Source organism: Carassius gibelio, chromosome A8, assembly GCF_023724105.1.
Source record: "Carassius gibelio isolate Cgi1373 ecotype wild population from Czech Republic chromosome A8, carGib1.2-hapl.c, whole genome shotgun sequence".
In the NCBI taxonomy this organism is placed as follows: Eukaryota; Metazoa; Chordata; class Actinopteri; order Cypriniformes; family Cyprinidae; genus Carassius; species Carassius gibelio.
Genome location: NC_068378.1, coordinates 13644024 through 13667939, shown reverse-complemented (window position 1 = coordinate 13667939; position 23916 = coordinate 13644024). Strand labels below are relative to the sequence as shown.

The 23916-nt window shown below is 38.0% G+C and overlaps 1 protein-coding gene across 1 annotated transcript in view; it reads left to right on the top strand.

Annotated features, from left to right (window-relative positions):
- LOC128018505 (succinyl-CoA:3-ketoacid coenzyme A transferase 1, mitochondrial-like) overlaps window positions 1–23916 on the top strand; it is a 45773-nt gene that overhangs the window by 17079 nt on the left and 4778 nt on the right. Inside the window, exons 9-14 of the mRNA XM_052604055.1 lie at window positions 38–152; window positions 542–636; window positions 1863–1911; window positions 3007–3079; window positions 7844–7919; window positions 19761–19850. Of these exons, the coding sequence (XP_052460015.1) occupies window positions 38–152; window positions 542–636; window positions 1863–1911; window positions 3007–3079; window positions 7844–7919; window positions 19761–19850 (498 nt within the window). The remainder of the gene's footprint in view (window positions 1–37; window positions 153–541; window positions 637–1862; window positions 1912–3006; window positions 3080–7843; window positions 7920–19760; window positions 19851–23916) is intronic.

Here is a 23916-nt window from a genome sequence, read left to right as displayed (position 1 = left end):
TCTCCTTATTGACACCCTTCTGTCTGACCTTTTGCAGAGGCGTACAGTAAAGAAAGGCCAGGCTGAAAAACCCCAACCCAAGAAAGACTCTGATGTTGTGAGAGAGAGGATTATTCGCAGAGCTGCGCTGGAGTTTGAGGACGGGATGTACGGTGTGTACAGTGTTTCGGATCATGCCACTCTTCTTTTATCTAGTCTACCTGAAAAAGAAAATTCTGCCATCATGTACTCACCCTCATGTTGTTCTAAAACTGTCTGACGGTTTTGTGAATGGAAAAAAGATTTTAAAGAATCTGTCTTTGCCATACAATTACGGTACAATGAATGGTGATTGAAGCATTCAGAGCATAATAGAAGTGAATCATTCGCACAACGTGTGTGCTATATTTCAAGCATATGAAACTATACTGAAATTTGGTGAGCTTTTCCTTTAATTTTAGCCAGAAATTATAAGCAACAGTGGCTTTAATGTTTATTAAAAATGTCATTTCCTGTGTGTCTCTCTTGATAATCCGTTAATGCAGTTTGTTAACCTTTTTAGCCAACCTGGGCATCGGAATCCCCATGCTGGCCAGTAATTTCATTAAACCGGATATTACTGTCCACCTGCAGAGTGAAAATGGCATACTGGGGCTGGTAAGTTCTTCTTTTTTAGAGATTTGTATTGAATATGCTAAATATGGTTAGAAATTTGAAAATCCTGTCTGCTATGATTTTATTGTCCTTGTATTCATGTTTATGTAAATGAGACAGAAAATTGCTTTAAAAAATTTTTTATCTGGTTGTTTCTGAAATGTGGACATGCAGAAGTATAAATTATTTAGAAACTACACTACCATTCAAAAGTGCTTCAAATGCTTTTATTCATCAAGGACACACAAAATTAATTAAAAGGGATGGCAAAGACATTTATAATGTTACAAAAGATTAATTTTTTTAAATAAATGCTGGTATTTTGAACTTTCCACAAAACTATTAAGCAGCACACCTGTTTTCAACATTCACGATAATAGGAAATGTTTCTTGAGTAATGAATCAGAATATTAGAATGATTGCTGAAGGATCATGTGACACTTATATAAAATTACATCAAAACAGAAATTGTTCAAAAATTTAATAATTTAACAATATAATTGTTTTTACTGTATTTTTGATCAAACAAATGCAGCCTTGGAGAGCATGTGAGACTAAACTTAAAACAAATAAAAACAATTCCCAACCCCAAACATTTCAATTGGATTTATAAATTGGATCTAAATATTAATATTAACTATTATCGCTATTAGATATTGTTGCGGAACTCCAAATGATGCAGATAATCAAAAATAAAGTCTTTTGTTTTTAATCCACATTAATACAAGGAAGGAGATAACTCAGGGTAGCAGCAAAACATGTAACACAAAAAAAAAATAGCCAACAGTATACTGAACAGAAAGGAGACTTTAAATGGGGAAGCTGATGAGGGGCAAACAGGTGATGGGAGTAAACTAATGATGACTAATGAGCAAACTAACTAATGAGCTAAAACAGAACAGGAACAAAACCATATAAGGGAAAACAGAAACAGGCAGATGTAACAGAAAAAGACAATACTACATTTCATAATCTTAACAGATATACAGTAGGTGTATATATAATGTGTGTATATATAAGGAAGAATAATGAATTCATACACAAAAATGTCAGATCTGTGTAAAAGTTCTTCAACTACTGTACATGAAGCCACAGTTGAATACTTTGCTCCATTTAACTTTAAATGTTGTTATATATGTCGTATTTATTACTGTATTAATATGAGTGATTTTTACACTCCTCATAAAAGCATTTTTAAGTACTGTTTTTGTGCTTTTTGAATAATTCAGGGCCCCTACCCAACAGAGGAAGATGTTGATCCAGATCTCATCAATGCCGGTAATAATTATCCCTCACTTTCATACTAGTAGATAGTTATACAGCATTAGCATTGCATAAATTGCCTTTTAATAACCTAATTTGTCCATTCAGAGCACTTAGAGGGTTAGTTCATCCAAAAATGAAAATTAGCCCATAAATTACTCACTCTCAAGTCATCCTAGGTGTATATGACTTTCTTCTTTTAGAAAAATCCTGTCTGAATTATATTAAAAATTGTCTTTGATAGCAGGTGTTGCATGCATCAGTCCAAAAGAAGTTAAATAAATGTGCCCATCCATTTTAAAAAGTGTCTTACACGGCTCCGGGGGCTGAATAAAGGCCTCTTGTAGCAAATCGATGCGTTTTTGTAAGAAAAATATCCATATTCAAAGCATACTAAATAATATTTATGTAGCTTGCACCAACAGTTGTACACTGAATTGAGTTTTACTTAGTTGTACACAGTTGCACACATGATGTATGAGGTCGGCATTGGGCATGCGCTGGTGAGTCTCTTGAAAACCAACGTTTGTTGAACAAAAGTTTCCTTACTTAAGCAAAGGAAAACCAGTCTCCCCTTGGCTTATATAGAAATCCTCCGATATTCTTCTTTACAAATCCTTGTTTTGTACTTCTAATTAGTGACCGTTGTTTTGTTTTGATCTCTTCCCTGTGCTTTTGCGTTCGTCACTTACGAGTGGCGCATTCACAAAGCCTTCCACCATACATCATTCCTCCGGAACTGATTCTGGTTACTGATTCTGCAAGCTACATTAAAGTGATTATTATGTTTTAAATATGGTTATTTTTATTAGAAAAATGCATGGATTTTATTCACCCCCTGAAGCCATGTGAGACCATTTTTCTTTATGGATGGGCACATTTCATTTCACTTCTTTTTGATTGAAGCACTGCAGCCCCCACTGAGTGACATGAAACAGCTTGAAAGATCAAAGACCATTTTTAATATAACTCCAACTAGATTCATCTGAAAGAAGAAAGTCATATACACCTAGGATGACTTGAGGGTGAGTAATTTATTGGCTAATTTTCATTTTTGGGTGAACTAACCCTGTAATGAAATCTCTTCCCATTTCACCCTCACCCTTTCAGGTAAAGAAACTGTCACAGTTCTTCCTGGAGCTGCTTATTTCTCTAGCGACGATTCCTTTGCCATGATCAGAGGGTAAGTCCTTAAAACATATATAAGATCAGTCATATATAAATAATTTTTATATATATTCAGTGTTTTGTAACCATTCTCACAAAACATTTTTCACAAGTTGACTTTCAGTAGATTGTTCCTCAGACAGACGGAGCACTTTGACCCAGATGCTGACACTTTTAAAGAGGCCAGCTGAGGGTGGAAGAGCTCACTTAGACATTCCTGATAATAAATGTGACATTTCCTGTTGAATGAAGCACCGTGGCTGTTTTGGCTTGATTTGGAGTGGGTAAAGGGTTGTTTGCTGTGTGTTAATGGTGAAAGTGAGGGATGGAGCAGCGGCAGAATATGCAATGAGTCGGTCGTGATGCTGCCTGCGCCTCAGGCCGAGTTGGCTGACATTTTCAGCGCTGTCAAAACAGGTGGCTACTTTAATTGGATGCTTCTTGTACTGCTCAGTGGGGTGAGACGGCCAGAACGAAGGTGCTTTGTCTCTGCCGGGACTGTTCTGGCCTTCACAGAGGGATCACGCGGTGCTGTCGATAAAGCAATTGACTCTTGCTGGTCTTAAGTGTGTGAATGTGTAATTGTGCATCCTGGGTGTGTGAATATCAATTTCCTGATGATACCATTTTTGAGGGCCCAAAAGCTACTTGAGTGTTGGACACTATGGAAAATGCTTAACTTTTTTTTTCTAATTGAATTTAAAATACTATAAAAGTCGATTTTATGATTTTAGTTTAGGTTAAATGAAATGTAGAGAATATATTTATATATGTGTGTGTGTTCATTTTATTGAATTTATTTTAGTTTTTATATAATTATATGATTAATCACAATTAAATATAATGGTTAACATTAATTCTTAGTTCCCTTTCAGTCAATCAGTCTCGACAGCACATCGGTGACCGACAAATTGGGATTTTCCTTTCGAGAGACCTACTTTGGAGAGAAATCTACTTTGAGTGTAAACTAAACGAGCCAATCCATATTTCCAGTGGCATGGAATTATTACATTCAGCAGCAGCTGATCACAGCGTGAGAATAAAAAGGCAGTGGGTGCAATGCATGCCAGCTTTTTGCTTCAGAGCCGAGCAACTACATCGTTCTGCTCCATGCAGTGACTACGAGTTCATATTGCTCTTGGAAGCTTTTGGTGTTGGCAGTATAGCGCTTCAGCAGGGTCGTTTAGACTCGAGCAGGTTGCGCACTTCAGGCTGCACTACTACCCTGTCATGCTGCAAGCGGCCAGTCCCCTGTGTGCCTCAGCACTAAAAGAGCATTTCCCTGAAAAGAGCAGTTTCTCTAAAAGAGCTCATATCGGTGCGTCTTTGTAAAGATGACAGATCGTCATTTAAGAACATGCCATTTCACCCGTGCGTTTCTGGATGCAGTCATTACCTGGTGTCAGGTGATGGTCACGATCACTACCTCACGTGTCTGGGCACTAAATGTGCTGAGGTGCCATTCGCAGGGAAGATGACCATCTCGGAGCTCCGTTGCCTCTTGCAATTTAGTGCTCGTCCTAGTGGCTGCCAGGCTTACAGCCGGGTGGTTTGAGGATTACAGTGGTGGCAAACCGCTTTACAGTAGAGCTGCAACTAACGATTATTTTGTCTGTCGACTAATCTAACGATTATTTTTCCGATTAGTCGACTTATCTAACGATTATTTTTTCGATTAGTCGACTAATCTAACGATTATTTTTTCCGATTAGTCGACTAATCTAACGATTATTTTTATTCCAATAAATAATAAATCTAATGTTCTTTTTTTTATTAGTTAATAAATCCTTTGGATAACTTTACAAAAAAATATAAGTACAACTTCTAATATAATATTTCAACCTTTATTCATTTTCAGCCTATGTGGTTGAAGTTTTTACAGTATAAAATAATAAAGAGGCAAAGAAAATTGAAATCATGAAATGTTTTTAGCATCACAAACCATAAAGTGTAGTCAGGGTTCTGCTATGGTTTAGCATGGTTTCCAGAGATCTGGAGCTGATTCGGGGTAGCTCGGTGGTCTGTGGCTGTTGTCTCGCGGCGCGCTGTCTTTTAAGGGGCCATTCACATATCACGTATGCGCGGTCAAGTTCGCTATTTCCAATGTAGGCGCGCAATAAGCGCGCTCATAATGGAAGCGGCGTGGTCGCGACACGCTCGTTTTTTCCAGGCGCGTCCGCACCGCATCGAGTTAAAAACATCTTAACTTTTCAGAATACTGCAAGCAAATAATATCAGACCTGAACCAGGAAGTTGGTCACCAGATCACACGGTAACCAGTTAAACTGTGACACCGGAGTGCGCCAAGATGTTTTCCTCTGAGGTGCTCGCGCATCGCAGTTGTGCTGCCGTGGTACACCATGTCGGTTTTGCAAAGGGAACAAAAGGCCATTTTATTTGGCCTCTGTTTAAAGTATTCCCATACTTTTGATAACAGTGGTCTCTGTTTTTGTGATAGAATGCAACTTTCTCCATTCCCTGTATGCCATTACGCGAGATGTAAACAAACAGTGTGACGCGTCGATGCATTTCACCCACGTCGACGTATTTTTGTAGTCAACGTAATCGATGACATCGACGAGTCGTTGCAGCACTACTTTACAGGACACAAACCTTTAGAACCTCAGACCAGAGGACCATTTTTTGTCTGTTTCAGAGGCCGGCAGAAGGGGAAGTCCGTCTCTAAGCAGAGGATGGCCCACTGGATTGTGGATGCCATCACCTTGACTTATCAAGCACAGGGTGTGCCCTGCCCATTCAGGTTGTGGGCTTACTCTACTAGGATTTTTGCATCTTCCTGGGCGCTGGCTTGTGGCACCTCACTGACAGATATTTGGAGAGCTGCAGGCTGTGTGACCCACAACATGTTCGCTAGATTCTATAGCCTTCGTGTGGAGCTGGTATTCTCCTGTTTTCTCACCTCAAACGGGTAGTGACATCGAGAGGCGCCAGTTAGTGTCAGCCTGCTAAAACTACTCCAGAATGTACATACATACTCTAGACCCTGTCGAGCTCTTCCATACCCTCGGCAGACAGATGCGGCGGAACGTCTGGCGCCAGGCCTTCACTCGTTGAATTCTTGAGAACCGATAGAAGGCTGGGTGTAAAGTCCAAGGTACAGCCTCAGAGCCTGTGCTTGCCTGCCATTTCCGAGAGGGCTACAGTCACCTCCAAATTTCCATATGCACCTAAATGGATATTCAAATGTGTATTTGCCTTTTTATGATCACAATGTGATCAGCTGGAGCTAAAAGCAATATTCGCATGCCAATGTGCATTGGCTTGTTCAATTTACACTCGAAGTAGATTGGTCTCTCGTAGCGAGATCCCAATTCGTCAGTCACTAACGTGACGTATCCATTACCTCCTTCAGGAAATTAGGGTTACATTTGTAACCCAGACATTCTTAGTTGAGTTAAATATATATGTTAATAAATTCTCACTCACACACGCACATATATGTATACATAAAAATATATTTTGATTCATTAAAATTGTTCAAATTGAGGTGCAAACAGATGTATATAAATACATATTTTCAAGTATGATATATGCAAATAAAAAAGACATTGCTTATTTCGAATCTGTTTTAGTGTTGTCATAAGTTTCAATTTATCTTTAATATTTCTGTTATTTGCATGGCTGTATGGTAGGCATTAGATCCATGTCGTTTAGAAAACTCCCTGTTGATGTTTTATGAGCCTTATCGATTTTTCCACGGGCAGCAGACACCTTCTTCCCACAAGCTTCACTGTTATTTCTGTTTTCACCATCTGAGAATCCAGCAGAGGTCATATATTTAGGCCTTAGTTGTCTGGTGCTATAGGCAACACAGTTATTGGTCATGGGGTCTTTGCTGTACCCGGCAAAAGGGGAGTCATGACAGCACATACATTAAGAATAGAGCCCTTACACCAACTTACAGTCTGTCTGTAGGTTCATGAATAAGACCATCTGACAGTCCAGTGGTTTAATGGTGCACTAATTCAGGCCAATAAGCTCGACTTGTTGGCACACTTTACCACACGAAAGATTTAGTGTAGTCTGAAGGTTTTTTTTTTTTTTTTTTTTTTTTTTTTTTTATGGCCATTTAAATTTTACAGTTTTGCCTAAATCATGTGGTTATTTAGCATGAGTTATAAGAATGTACTGTAGTTCACCCTAACATAAACTTGTTACCGGTTTCTTTAAATTGTTTGTCAGTATGGCAGACCTAAGTAAACTAATTTTGTGTGATATCTTGTATTTGTTAAATCCATGACCGAATGACATGATCTCATAACAAAAATAGTGGCTTTTTGTTGTGATTCCTATTCTAAAGAAAAAATGGATATTAGTGACAGGATTGCAGACAGGATTACAGCATTGAAACCAAATGATGTTGTTGCGCATTCTTTAAATATCTCTTTAAAATTGTTTTATTAATTAGTGGCACCGAACATTAGCGTATAAGGTTAATTGTCAGTCTCAAATCTGTTAAATATTTAGTCGTAATATTGGCAAATAAAGAAACGGTTACATTTAACATTGGTCAGTGAAATTTTCATTTAAAAACCAGTAATTTTGAAAAATCTAAATTTGAAAAAGCCCAATCTGGAATTTTTGTGGAAGCAAAAGATTTCCATATGCAAATATCAAAAGACCAACAATAAGCTGCTTGGTTTGAAACTGAAAGTGTGTTTCAAACATCTCTACACTATGGACGTTTTTGCCCATGAACTTCATTAAAATGGCATTGTTTTGCCACTGTTGCTTTGATTTATTGTTTTGTTTCCTCTAGGGGTCATATCAACTTGACCATGTTAGGAGCCATGCAGGTATCCAAGTATGGAGATCTGGCCAATTGGATGATTCCGGCAAGTTCACAATTTCATTCCCTTATTCATACATATGTCAGTATGACTGGCTTTGACCAAGAAGAGTGAAGATAAAACAAGATGTTGCTAAAATTTACTTTTACAGCCATGTCACACGCAAAACATTTTCCCCCACATAAAACATTTTTTGTTTTGCAGATACAGTATGTGTGTAATTTCTTATAGTTGTGTCCTTTTCAAGTATTTTAAGATGCGTGTAAAAGGTATAAAAAGCTTATCCATAGTTTCATCATGCACACATTCATTGCTGAATCAAACCGAACTTCAAGACCATCATAGCCCAACTCCAACGCTTACCCTTCTTTCCATCTGCATCTGTTCTCCAGTCTCCCGCTGAAATTAACTCAAGAGTTTTCCTTTTGTTTTATGGAAATTACTGAGCAGCTAATGACAGAACTCACAGCGTGAAATCAGAAATGATTCATGTAGAAGATGATGTTCTCCGAGGAGCACAAATACAGATGTATGGTCTCATTTTACGGCTGTTACCATCTCCTTTCAAGCAGAAAAAATAAGTTGTCACTCAGGTAGCACTTGTACAAACCCATGAAGATTTTAATTCAGAATGTAACATTGTAGTGCAAACGTGCATATCAATTTTGATCTATATTATCTAAACCAAAAACGAATACAGATTTTCAGGATCCAAAATTGACATAATCTAGTCTGTATTTTTTGGGCAACCCATGAGATGAGAATCACTACACTTAAGAACAACAACTAAGAAAACTAGTAAATCTCAACAGTTGACATGTACAATATCCATTGAGCTAACATTGGCTCCAGTTAATCAGACCCACTGCAAGTCAGAGCAGTTTCCTTTCTTTTATTTGCGTTCACATTGTTTAGTTTAATTCTTCCTTACAGTCATCCAACTATTGTCGGTGCATCAGTTAGCCTGCTGTTGTCCTAAGTCCAAAGTCATTGCTTCCCTGTAGGATCACAAAAGGTTTCCAAGGCTTAATGAGAGTCAATGTTGGCTGTGGTTTTTTGGAGCCATTCTTCTGCTGGCTGTCGCCTGTGGCGCCTGATCCTGCTGTCAGTCGAGGGACTGTCGATACACAGCTGCCCTGCATGCAGACACCTCTGCAGGGTTATTTATAGCTCTCCAAGGCCCTCGCCCTGTCACTGACTGATGCCTCCCAGCCTCCTGGCCCTCTGCGCGTCTCGCTTATCGAGTTTGGTTGAAGGTTACTTCTCGCAAACTGGCACACATAGACCATGAGCTGCACTCTGCTTTGAGTGTGCACCCCCACCCCAACCCCCAAGTCTCCTCACTTACACATTGGTAAGCGCAAAATCTGAAGCATACATTGAAATGCAGAGATTGTGCTTATGATAGATGTGCTCCTTTAATGTGTCTAAAATGTTGAAGATATGGATTGGTGAGCTGATAACATTAATGCATTTGTCAGAGAGTTTTTTCCAAAGCAACAGCAACACAGCATTCAGAGTACCGTATACACTTTATCACTTTGTGTGGTCCCTGAGAATTCTAAAAAGTTTTTGATCTAAACTTAATTTCAGATCCTTTTACACATTTGTAAACGTATGTCCTTTCAGTCGCAAACCTAAAGCATTCCTCTAGCTGAAACAGTGGAGTATAACATTAGCAATGGCAAAGTCATGGGTTTGATTTCTAGGGGAATGTGCTATATAAATGTACTGCAATTTTAACCTAAATACAACAGATTTATAAAGTCCATATTCTCCCGTGATCATATGTTCAGGTCAGTATATCTGTGCGGACATCAGAGTACATTATCAAACATAAATTGGTTTGCATGCAGTGCTACAGAGTGTGCTGGTCTAAGCTGTCGTTAGCCTTTAAACTCTTAATGAATCAGACAAGCCTGGCAGACTAATTACAATAATCCCCTCAATTAATGTGGGTTCCCTGGCCACCTCTCAAGGCTAAAGGGACAACAGAATGTAATGTAGCCAGAGGGCCTGGAGCTGGAAGACTAATACTATCAAGACAGGAACAGGGACGTAAAACAAAAACCCCTCCCCTTCCATCTGCTCATTGGCTGATAGCAGCTCTCCCTCTCCACAGCATCCCAAATGATGATGAAGATATGCTACATCACATAGTTATAGCATCTTTAACAGGGGGCATACTGGTCACATTGATCTTCCACCAATAAAAAGTGGAAGAGTTGTGTCAGAGTGTCCCAGATTATAGTATGAGCTATTATTTGTTTGGTTGTTCAGCTGTTGTTATTAATTGTCACTTTTCAGACCATTAGAAAACAAATCCCCTGTAAACACCACAGGTGTCACGGTGGCGACAGGTAGGAAGGTTAATATTTTATTTAACCGAGCTGACAGGTTGCTCTCTCATAGATCATCATTGAAAGTCATTTCATTCATTTCAGTTCAGATGAGGACAAAAATGATTTACTTCCTAAAGTTTACTTTGTAATTAGTCATGTACATTGCTCTATACATGTACAGTGCTCTCTCCACCCTCAATTCCTCGACTGAGGTGCCATTGAGCAAGGCACCGAACCCCAAACTATTCCCCGGGCACCGCAGCATAAATGGCTCCCTGCTGCTCCGGGTGTGTGTTCACAGTGTGTGTGTGTGTTCACTGCTGTGTGTGTGCACTAAGGATGGGTTAAAAGCAGAGCACAAATTCCGAGTATGGGTCACCATACTTTTCATTTTGATTTTCACCTGTTTGACCCATTCATTTGGATATTGTGAACATAATAGAGCCCATTCACTTTTGGTTCTGTAAGTATTTGTTCTATTAATTTTTGCCATAGGGATTTTTAAAAAGTCTTTGTTAATGAGTTATAAGCCATGAACCAAGCTAACCCCAGCCTGCTTCAAGGTGAATGACAAAATTAGGATTAGAAAATCTGAAAAAAAAAAAAAAATTACAAGACTGCATATTTAATATCTTTAGTGAAGGAGATAACTACAATCTCATGAACCATTGCAAATTACTTATAAGGGGCAAGTTATTTGATGTTGGTAATGACAACTATTATTATTATTACTGAATTACACACCTAGAAATGTTTCGACTGACCAATCAGAATAAAATTTTCCAGAAAGAAAAAAAATGGACGTCTTATTTTTTTTCCATTCCACTGCCCACGTCTCATGTTTTTCATCGCAGAAACACATGCTGTGTGCATGGACACTTTGACATTTCGTATTTAATTTAATTTTTGTACTGTTTCTCATCCAAATTCTTTTGAGGACACACTGCTTTCCTTGCATCCTTGGAGAAAATGCCCCTGAAGCATCGGTAATGGGGATTTTGAGTTAGCATTCGTAATGTTCCAGAACAGCTTAATCCAAAAACAAATGTACATCATCCTTGAGCTCTCAGAAGAGCTGGCTGGCATTCATTGGTAAAGGAAGGCTTTTGGGCTAGCTTTTTATGGTGAAGCGGTGTTATCTCTTTTTTTTTATGGAAATGAGAGGGGAAAATAGAGCCATTCCTCACTTTATATTCGTGCTGTGTCTTTAATTATAATGTACAACGCTGATGCAAAAAATGGGGGTCGAACACATTCTGAACTAGATTAAATGAAATAGTCCCACTTGCTTCCACATCCTAACACCCACACACTCTCTTGTTAAAAAGATGTAATTCATGTGCACAAACCTGAGTTGGGACTCTCTAACTCTTGACCCTCATACAGAAATGGCTCTCATACAGCCTTTCAGCAAGTCCAGACACAAAATTATAGTCCACTTCAAAGTACCCATTACCTGACACAACTTAAGGACACAGAAGTTGCTCAGTCTCCGCTCAATATTCTGCATGAATCTTTTACTCTTTTATATTTTTAAGGCTTTTAATTTAACACGTTAACTCAGTACACTTAATTATATAATATATATGAAAAAAAAACATTTACAAATATTAAATATTTAATCATATCCCCTGACCTATATGTACACAGAAATAGGAGTTTTCCTATCATTGAGGTTGAAGTGCCCTTCTCTACACCAAACCTCTGTTCCAAAACTTTTTTTGGTATTTTAGTATTAAAGGGACGCACTGCCGAAGATCCCTCGCCTCTGTGGTGAATCCGCGGTGCCATCAAGCAGGGCGAGGGATCTTCGGCAGTGCGTCCCTCCTTCCTCCCGGGTTTCGGCACCAGTGTAACGACATAAAAACTTAACAGTCACGGCAAGATGGAGGTGGGAACCGACGGACATTTAACTGACAACTTTAATAACAAATTAAAAACACAAAACCGCGTGACAGCCCCTTACAGACGACTGCCGCGCACAAACAAAACCAGAACACAAACTAACAAAAGGAGAGACTGAGTAACTAACAGTGTTTGGAATAACGCCGTTTAAAAGAACGGCGTTAGGTAACGACGTTATTTTTTCAGTAACGGGGTAATCTAACTAATTACTTTTCCTGTCGTCAAACGCCATTAACATTACTGCACGTTAACTGCGGTACGTTACTATGCATTGATTTAAACTATGTAATCCGAATTCGATGTCAAGTTGCCATTTTTAAGGTGGAGATATAAGAACTACTTCAAATTCATTGCGGTCAAAGGCAAGAACGTGCATGTAATGTGTACGTGTAATGTGATACACGTGCTTCTACAAATCTAATGGCCAAAAACACTTTTCTTACAAAGATAATACTTGAAGTGCAGGATAAAACTCTTGCTGTCTGTTGACGTGCAATAAATATTGAAAGTTATGTACAAACACATGTCTGTTCTACTCATTTTAGCTGACTTGTGAAAACTGCTAAAAAAATTCTTTGACATATAGCAACTTTTTTTCTTTTCTTTTTCAGTAACGCAAATAGTTACTTTACCTGGTAATGAGTTACTTTTATTATAGAGTATTTCAGTTACTAACTCAGTTACTTTTTGGAACAAGTAGTGAGTAACAATAACTAATTACTTTTTAAAAGTAACGTTCCCAACACTGGTAACTAACATCTACTAAACTAGTACAATGAATGGATAAAGTGCTAAAGATTGATAGTTGCAAGTGAGTGAGTTGGACATTATCTTTAGATAAACTGAAGTTTCCTGAAAGAAATAATGTAAACCTAATTCTAGACTCAACAAATGAATCAAGAGATTATTTGTTATTAAATGACATCAGTTATATAGAATCTAATGCAAATTAGATAATCATAAACTGACAATACACACTAATGCAAACGGTATCAGGAAAAAGCTTTCGAAAGAGTGATATTTATGTAATTACGTACATCATCACTACGACACACCCTTTACGGCATTGGTTCTGGCTCTTGTTCACACAGGGCTCGTTCCGGGACTGACCCGGCAATGTTACTAGGTCCCCAACCCAGGATCGATCCCGTAATCAATCCCGGGACGTGTTTTCATTCACACAGAAGGCGATCCGGCAATGTTCCGGCTATTTTCCGGGTCCAACGTGCAGTGTGAAAGGGGCTTTGTTGACTTGGGTCACGTTGCAGTGGGAAGAAAGGTGTCAGATCTGTTTCACAGCCTTAAACACAAAGCACTGGTGAATAACGAACTCCTGAGCACTAGGAAAATCCTTTATCTGGAAATGCGCAGACGGAGGAGCCTCAAAGGTGAAAATTCTGTACAGAAGATAAAGATGATCTGGAACATGCAGGAGAAGGATTGCTGGCGAAATGTTCCTGAAGTTGTTGCATAAGATGGGGAGCAATAAGCGTTGTGGTCATTGTTGCTGTTGCTGTTTCCAGACTTCTCAAATTCGCTTCTTTCAGAACTTCTTTGTTTCTCTTTGGAATAAGTCATAGCAGCTTAAGCAACATAGATTTTAGCAAGTTGGCACCTTTCAGATCCAGCGTTTTGATTGGCCAGTGTTGTCGGAGGTGTTGTCATGGTATGGCCCCCTCACTGGCATGAGGTCTGTTTTCAGAGACATGGACATGAAGAAGCCTCGATCAATTTTGTCCATTTTGTGTGAATGCAAGTGAAGATCTGTGTGGCTTTGGTCACATGAAAAAAACTTGTTTCTCCTGTGAGTTGAATTTACAGTTTTGGAAGTGTAACACATTTTTCCTGCAAAATGTAGACTTCAGTGTTCCCTGAAACTGAAATGTCAGTGGGTAACATGCTGCACAGAGTAAAGCCACCTTGCCAAAAGGTTATCATTCTGGTTAATTGTAAAAAAAAAAAAAGAAAAGAAAAGAACATGGAATGTAATATTCTAAAGTTCACAGACTTCATAATATGTGATAATTACACAATTGTCTGAAGTTGTTCTGCACTGTCAAACTACACACAGCCTTTTGTCACAGTGTCACTGGTGCTACAATTGTTGTCTAGGAAATGACATTAACGCTAGTCACTGTTGAATTGCCACGCATTTAAATGTCCACCCGGTTTGTGTAGGAGAGAATGAATTTAGAGGAGCGGATAAGGATGCAAACTGACAAAAGGAAATTGCCTGAAGGGAAGGGCATAATTTCTCATCTTCATCAGCAGGCATGAAAAGCAAGGATAGTGTGACTTTACAGGGGAAATATTTGATAAGTTGTCATGGAAACTCTCAGTCTGCTGTCCACCAAAGTTGCATTTTATTTCCATGTGAAATATCCCCTCAACACATATATATACACACACACCCACACAGCACTTCCATGTGGCACTTCCCCAACGTGTAAACAGCTCTCCTTCCAGAATGTGCCTCCTTCAAAGCCTGCATAAATGAAGAAGAAAAAAGCCCAGGTGTTTGCACTTGGACCCTTTCTTTCCACTTTGCTCTGTTATTTATTTGCATGCTTGTTAAGCTCTCTGTGTTAAAAGCCCTTTGCAGTGATGATGAGAGCTTGATGGTTGATTGATTGATTTGCTCTTTGGGGTTTTGAGGTAGACTCTTGGACCATTTTCATTTGGTTAATGCATTATTATTCATCATCTGGCGTATGACCATGTCCATATGCGTCATTTGATGTTATTTGCGAACTGTTCATGGATGGAAACTCAATGAAAGCTTACATCACCATTTGGCACAACTTATTTTCTATTGTTATAAAGTTGTAGGAAAGCTATATGTAGGGTCGGAAACAGCATTTATCTCAGAATACATTTCAATGAATATTGTACTATGTCACAATCGGATTGCAGTTATATAACTGCTTAAAACGAATTAAAAAAATACAATTAGTCTTTAATTACTTTAATAAAAAGACACATATATAACAAAATGTGCCAACTGAATAAATATCTAATATTAAAGACCACACTGAGCTTGTGAAATGAACCTCAGGCATCTGATGAACCAGAAGGACTGTCAATCAACCATTTAGCAAAAAAGGGGGTTTGAATGAAAATCAAAAAATGAATAATAATGAGATTCAGGGCCCTATTTTAACGATCTGAAACGCAAGTGTCAAAGCGCAAAGCGCAAGTAACTTTGTGGGCGGGTCTCGGCGCTGTTGCTATTTTCCCGGCGGGATAAATGGCTCTTGCGCCCGGCGCAAATCTAAAGTGGGTTGGTCTGAAGTAGCTTCATTATTCATAGGTGTGGTTTGGGCGTAACGTGAAATAAACCAATCAGAGCGTCATCCAACATTCCCTTTAAAAGCAGGTGCGCAAGTTCCATTATGGATTGCTATTATTATGGCGTATTTACCAGGCGCACGCCAGGAGCGGTTCACAGCCGAGGAGACTGATGTTCTTGTAAGAGCAGTGAAAGACAGAGAAGTTGTGTTGTATGGGGATGGGAGAATAATTAGCCTGAATAATTTGTAAGCTAGATTTATGCCTATTTTTTTCACATCTTCGTGGCACACCACAATGATTTCCGTCATCTCATGTGTTAATATTTTTTTAGTGTAACAATTTATGATTTGCAAAAATAACTGTTGCATCTGTGTAGATTACATGAGCAAAGTGTATGCGCGTTGTGCACGCTATACATTATGGTCATGCGCCCTTAAAATAGCATAATGAACAACGCGCAACGCGCCACTGACTTTAGACTAGGTTTTTTCTGGTCAGTGGCGCAATTGTTTAATGGAACAGCAAAATAGCACCAGGGATTGTTTGCGCCGGAACACGCCTCCTTTTTTGCGCTGAACCGCCCAGGGAGCGCAAGTTCATTCACTAGTTTAGCGACGTGCTTCTGTGGAGGGAAAAGCGCGCTTTGCGCGGGTGCAAAATAGGAATGACACATGCGTCGGTGTACAAAGTCAATTGCGCTGGGTGCAAGATAGGGCCCTCAGTCTGAGATGAATTGAGTTTTGTGACATGGTGCATTTACATGCTTCCATCGTCTGTAGCCATCAGAAGATGGAAGACGACACTGTAGTCATGAAGAGATGGACATGGTCAGCAACAATACTCGGGTTGGCTGTGGCGTTTAAATGATGCTCAGTTGGTACTAAGAGGCCCAAAGTATGCCTCAAGAAAATATCCCCCATACCATTACACCACCAGCCTGAACCGTTGAGACAAGGCAGGATGGATCTATGCTTTCATGTTCTTTACGCCAAATTGTGACCCTACCATCTGAATGTTGCATCAGAACTCGAGACTCATCAGACCAGGCAACGTTTTCTTTATCTTCTGTTGTCCAATTTTGGTGAGCCTGTGCAAATTGTAACCTTCATTTCCTGTTCTTAGCTGACAGGAGCGGCACCTGGTGTGGTCTTCTGCTGCTGTAGCCCATCTGCTTTAGGGTTCGATGTGTTGTGCGTTCAGAGATGGTATTCTGCATACCTTGGTTGTAACAAGTGGTTATTTGAGTTACTGTTGCCTTTTTCATAATCTCTATCCAGTCTTCCCATTCTCCTCTGACCTCTGATATCAACAAGAGATTGATGTACCTAATAAATGGCTGGCGAGTGTATACATGTAATAAAAATTTTCAGTTCAGCTTTCTTTCCATTGATGAAAATAATTTTTAATTGTTTTAGTTACCAATAATAACACTGCTTGAAATCCGATTGTAAGTGGTCACAGGAGACATGTTTATTTGAGATGCATGTTACTACTGGCTGTAAGTGGCAGTTTGTCTCTCCTGACCACTTGTGATCCTAGTATCAGTATATATGTTAGTGTGAGGTGTAAACGGGGCCTGCCACACTTAAATATCCATTTGGGTTGAGAATGTACATCGCTAATTGTAATGTATGAACATAAAATTAGCAATATACAGGTGCATCTCAATAAATTAGAATCTTGTGGAAAAGTTCATTTATTTCAGTAATTCAACTCAAATTGTGAAACTCTTGTATTAAATTCAATGCACACAGACTGAAGTAGTTTAAGTCTTTTGTTCTTTTAATTGTGATGATCTTGGCTCACATTTAACAAAAACCCACCAATTTACTCACATCTTAACAAATTAGAATATGGTGACATGCCAATCAGCTAATCAACTCAAAATGCCTGCAAAGGTTTCCCGAGCCTTCAAAATGGTCTCTCAGTTTGGTTCACTAGGCTACACAATCAAGGGGAAGACTGCTGATCTGATAGTTGTCCAGAAGACCCTTTTACAAGGAGGGTAAGCCACAAACATTCATTGCCACAGAAGCTGGCTGTTCACAGAGTGCTGTATACAAGCATGCTAACAGAAAGTTGAGTAGAAGGAAAAAGTGTGGAAGAAAAAGATTGCAGAACCAACCAAGAGAACAGATGAGTTTCACAATTTGAGTTGAATTACTGAAATGAACTTTTCCACAACATCCTAATTTATTGAGATGCACATTTGTCTCTGTGTGGCCCCTTCTTTTAGCTAAGGTTTCATTGACACCCTTCTCAAGGAGGGTAAGCCACAAACATTCATTGCCACAGAAGCTGGCTGTTCACAGAGTGCTGTATCAAAGCATGCTAACAGAAAGTTGACTGGAAGGAAAAAGTGTGGAAGAAAATGCACAACCAACCGAGAGAACCGCAGCCTTATGAACATTGTCAAGCAATATCGATTCAAGAATTTGAGGGAACTTCACAAGGAATTGACTGAGGCTGGGATCAAGGCATTAAAAGCCACTACACACAGATGTTTCAAGGTATTTGCTGAACTACAGATAACATCAGAGGTGTCTTACCTGGGCTAAGGAGAAGAAGAACTGGACCATTGACCAGTGGTCCTGTCATCTGCTGTTGTTGGTCCATTGTGTTTTTTGAAAACCAAAGTCACTGCACTGGTTTACCAAGAAATTTTGGAGCACTCCATGCTTCCTTCTGCTGACCAGCTTTTTGAAGATATTGATTTCATTTTGCAGCAGGATTTGGCACCTGCCCACACTACCAAAAGCACCAAAAGTTGGTTAAATGACCAGTTGTTAGCGGCTTGACTGGCCAGCAAACTCACCAGACCTGAACCCCATAGATTCTATTATTGTCAAGAGGAAAATGAGAAACAAGAGACCAAAAAATGCAGATGAGCTGAAGGCCACTGTCAAAGAAACCTGGGCTTCCATACCACCTCAGGAGGGCCATAAACAGATTACCTCCATGCCATGCTAAAGTGAGGCAGTAATTAAAGCAAAAGGAGCCCCTACCAAGTATTGAGTGCATGTACAGTTAATGAACATACTTTCCAGAATGCCAACAGTTCGCTAAAATGTATTAAAGTATTCTAATTTGTTGATGATAGTGAATTGGTGGGTTTTTGTTAAATGTGAGCCAAAATCATCACAATTTAAAGAACCAAAGACTTAAACTACTTCAGTCTATGTTCATTTAATTAATTTAATACATGAGTTTCACAATTTGAGTTGAATTACTGAAATAAATGAACTTTTCCAAAACATTCTAATTTATTGAGATGCACCTGTATGTGTCTGTGTGGCCCCTTCTTTTAGCTAAGGTTTGTCCAGCACGTTTACAGTAAAAAGGAATAACTTTCCATAAAGCTGGACATTATCATAATTTTGCCAAATGTCAGGATAATGTGATATCTTAGTGCCAGGTGCCATTAAGATAAATAAACCTTGAAAAATAAGATTGTTTATAATATTTATTTAATCCAGATATATCTCTGTACACAAGAGTGCAAAAAACAAATTACGGATACCTGTAAAACAGAAATACCATCAAGACATTAGGTATTCTATTCATATTCGCTTCTTTTATTGAGAATCTACTCAAGCATTTCAAGTACGTCTGTCTCTGTTGGAGACAGAAGGAGATCATGCTGGTTGAGCTCGAGCCAAATACTTTGAGAAACAGCATAAGACATTTTCTTAAATGAATTCTCTCAGCATATAAAATAGATTTTGGAAATTACTGTAAAATGACTCTACGGGGGATCATGAAGCATGAACGGTCAAGGCCATTTCCATTTTTCTGAATTGTGGCAGAATATATAGGCGTTGACTTAATGTGTTGCTTCAGGGATGGCAGGAAATGTTGTGTTAATGCATTCAAGACCAAAACAAAATCTATATGGTACACAAGAGATGTCATTAACAAGCTTTTCATAAACACAAATACTCATAGATTTCTTAGCATCCACGTGCCCAGTTTGTTTGTGCTTTCGTCTGTATTTTGAGCATGTCTGGAAAAAAAAAACTATATAAAAAATAATAATAATAATAAAATCAACATCACTGAAAAGACCCTTTTGTTAAGTAACTCTAGCCACAGGTAATCTGGTTTATGGTTTCCTAGCAACAATGTCCTTTCAGATCCCCTCCAAAATAAACCTGACCGAGCTCTCCTGTCCTCCTCGAATTGAACTAGAACACACAGACCACTTAAGGATTTCATTTTAATTGCTGAATTTTTCTCATTTGTTTCATGCAACCTGAAATATTGTTTGTTTGTAATGTAGAATTGTGTTTTGAATTACATGCATGTGTTGCTCATTTCTTACAACATCTTTTTGTATGTTTCCCTTCAGGGTAAGATGGTGAAGGGCATGGGAGGAGCTATGGATCTAGTGGCCAGTGCTGGAACTAAAGTAGTTGTTACAATGGAGCACTCTGCTAAGGTAGGTATAATCATAAGATACTGTGTTACACTAGCTTCTTATATGGCCTAATTTTGTGAGCAGTTGTTCAATAAACAAGAATTTTATATAGAGTAACTTCAGCATTTCAGATACAATTTGACCATTTGTTTGTGTTCTGCTAATGAAAACTGAAAGCTGTTCTGGAATATCTTTAACCTAGGACCATTCAAGTCAAAGCAAGAATCCTCCCACTGAACTGATGATATCATATAGATATTGGTCATTTTTCTATATTTATCCATGTCATGTCAGACTTTTCACCAGTACCACCACTAAATTTGAAGGCTTTTCCCACTCCTGAAATCCCAATTCAATCCCTGGTTTTTAAAATTGTAGGTACTTTTTGGAACGCTGCATAGAAAGTAATGTAAGTGATGTTTCTTTCTCTCGAGACGATGGAAGGTATATGAACAGAATATGTTGTGTTGATCATCATGTTATGAATGTATTTCTTATAGTTTTGTTTTAAATGTAAAAGCAAGTGATGATTGCATCAATCAGTTTTAATGAACAGATTCTCATTGAGTCACATTGCATGGCACATATTCCCTGCGAGAAGGGCATCATTATTTCCTGTGAGTGACAGAATCTCTTTTCCCTAAGCAGACAGTTGGAGAGGCGTCGGTATTCTGAGAAGCTTTCAGCTGTGCAGACAGCGGAATGCATACACGCGGTGTCAGTGGTGTACGCTACACATTTTTGATATTTTAAAGGATAGTTAAATGAACATTCTGTTCTGATTTTATTATTTATTCGCCCTCCTGTTTTTCCCAGGTTTATGCTGTTTTTTGTTTTTTTTGGAAAACAAAAAATATATTTTTTTGCTATACAGTTAATAGAATAAAAACTAAGGATGCACATAATGACATTACCTCATTGGTTTTCAGCTGATATTAGAGATTCTATATTGTTTTGTGCGTTTCATTTGTGATCAGTTTAGATCTGTGTTATTTAAGTGTCATTAATAGACTACTGTAGTTTTTGTTAATATTTTGAATTATGTTTTGTTTTCTGTTTTCATAATTTTTTGATAGTTCTAGTAATTTTTTTGTTTTGTCATTTTTATAATTTTTTATTAATTCTTATTTAATTCTTTTATTAATTCTTATTTATTTATTTATTTAAGTACTGCAAATTAAACTAATCAAAATTGGGAAATATTGCCTTGGCTGCAAGCTTAGGTAACATCTTTTTTATGTTTTTAGTTAGTTACTAAAGTCTTTAAAGAACTTTAATGCTATAACAGCTTTCTGTGGCTTTAAATATTTGTAATATACCGCATGAGTCACATGGACTACTTTTCTGCTGCTTTTGTAGTGTCTTTTTTGTAACTTGAAAGCCACTATGAACTGTCATTTAATGGAACAAACTGTGTAAAGACTCTTAAAAAACCTTTGACAGCATACGGGCTTGAAATGACATGAGGGTGCGCTGTACTCTTCCTTGAAACAGTTCTTAAGGTACAGATTGAGCAGTGTGTGAAGCACTTTTGGAGTTTGGCAATCCGACTCACAACATGCTGAAAAATTAAAATGGATAAAGTGCAAAGGAATTCATATTTAATTAATGTTTTTTTTTCTTCAGAAATTGGTTATCGGCATATTATGAAAAACTAAACATTGAGTATTTCTGGAAAAAAAAATGGATGCAATTAATAATGTTTATTTTAATTTATACATTTTTATATATATATATATATATATATATATATATATATATATATATATATATATATATATATATATATAATCGTCTCTTGTAATAACTCTAGTGGCAGGCACAGAATAAAAATAAGAAGCATCCATTCAGACATAAATTTGGCTGTGTCCATCATCAAAACCCCCTATTAAACATAAATGGCACCATTGCTGAATAATCTGTGTCAGAGTTCCCATCTGTGAAATGTGCTTAAATGTGTTCCATGGTTGTGAATAGTCTTGATTATGACGGTGGTGACATAATTCCCTTCACACCACTCAGATCCCATTGGTCCAGGCTGAGATGGAGTGAAAGATAGAAAGACATGGCTGCTGCTGTTCACATGCTGTCTTTGCTTTGTTCACGCAGGCAGTGGCTGGCCTGAAGGAAGGCTAACAGGGCCAGCTGCCTGCCCCTGGTGGGATGAACTCTCTGGACATGACTAGAATTAACCACCATCAGCTCTCTAATTACTATCCCCTGAGCCAAGAGCACATGGAGTCAGCAGGGCCAGTGTATCCATTACGCTTGATGATGAACACAGCTAGCTTAGAGTGTTTTCTGTACCCAAGGGCTGAGTGGATGTGCACCATTCGGCATTTAGTTGAGAGTGCCTTTTTTAACTTGTAATTCTTTAATATAAATACACCATTTAGGACTGAAATTTAAATTTCACTGTATTAATAGTAGAATTAAAATGGAATGTTATGCAAAGAAATTCAGTTTCAATAGAACGATATTCTCTAAAAAGCCATATGCATATGATTTTTTTTTAATAATGTTTATGTATTTATATTACAATTTTAAATGATCATACTTAAATTATTAAAAATATATGTATTTTTAACATTTATTGTAAATAATAGTTAATTAAATAATATTTATCTATATTATATTATATATTACTAACAACTTATTCTTATGGTATTAATTACTAATTGCTCATGTCATATAATATAATACATACATCATAGACTGTAAAAAAATATGGACGTAGTGTCCGTGACATCACCCATAGGCTCCTCAATAGCGGTTTTGAAGCCTAAAGTGTGCAGAGCGAGCCGTTGCCATCTTGGCAGCGCGTCACCGCGCGACTCTCCCGGATAATCGAAAATGGGCAAAAAGGCGGAAGTTGATTGTTGAAGCCACGCCCACCTAGTGCGATGGCATTGGCTGCATCCGAAAACTTAGGCAGGTGACTTGCTGCCTATCAGTCTTATCAGGCAATGACTTTGCAGGCAGCGTTTTTGCACGAAGGCACCTCACATAACTGATTTCGGACAGGCTTCTGAGACAGTGTAATGGTTTAATGATCTACAGCAAAAAATAGAGAGCTTTGGTGATAACTAAGTGAATATTTCATTACTGCAATATTGATTTCTCGTTAGAAATGACATCAAAAGTGGAAAACGTTGATCAGAAACATACATTTACACACAAACTGATCACCGACCGCAACTTTTAGACGCCATCTTTATTTTTTTTGCTTAACTCTCACAGAATGTAACGCACAGGATTGTGGGATATCAAAGGCAGCGAAGGATACATCTACGCTGCCTTCAAAAATTGGCCAGATGAAGGCATCTCAGGAGACAGGAAGTGAATTGAATTCGGACGTGCCTTGATGCCTCACGGCCTTGGAATGCATCCTCCGAAGGCAGCATTTTTCAGTTTTCAGATGCAGCCATTGTCAGCAGCGTCAATCCACCTGTCACTCAAGTGGCCACACACTTAATTATGCAGAACTTTAAGGCTTAATATAATTTAAACGGATGAGTTATAAAAAAAATTCACCCCCCTCACAATTGTCATGAAAAGAATAGCATTTATTTAAAAGATAAATATTTTCTAACAATATAAATCCTTGCTATCACTGATTTAAAACATACTTGCTGAATAAAAGTGTTAATTTCTTTAAAAAAAAAAGAATTGACTGACCCCAAATTTATGAACAGTAGTGTATATTGTGAGAAAAGATTTTTATTTTAAATAAATGCTCTTCTTTGTAACTTTTTATTCATTAAAGAATCCTGAAAAAAAGTGTCACAGGTTCCAAATAAATATTAAGCAGCACTGATAATAAATCAGTACATCAGAATGATTTCTGAAGGATCACTGAAGACTGGAGTAATGATGCTGAAAATTCAGCTTTGCATCACAAGAAGAAATTAGATTTTAATGTATATTAAAATAGAAAAATTTTACTTTACATCTTAATGATATTTCACAATAGATTTTTTCCCCTGTATTTTTGATCAAATAAATGAAGCCTTGATGAGCATAAGAAAAAAGATCAAAAATCATTCTGATCCCAAACCTTTGATCGTTCATCTGAAAGCTGGCGTAG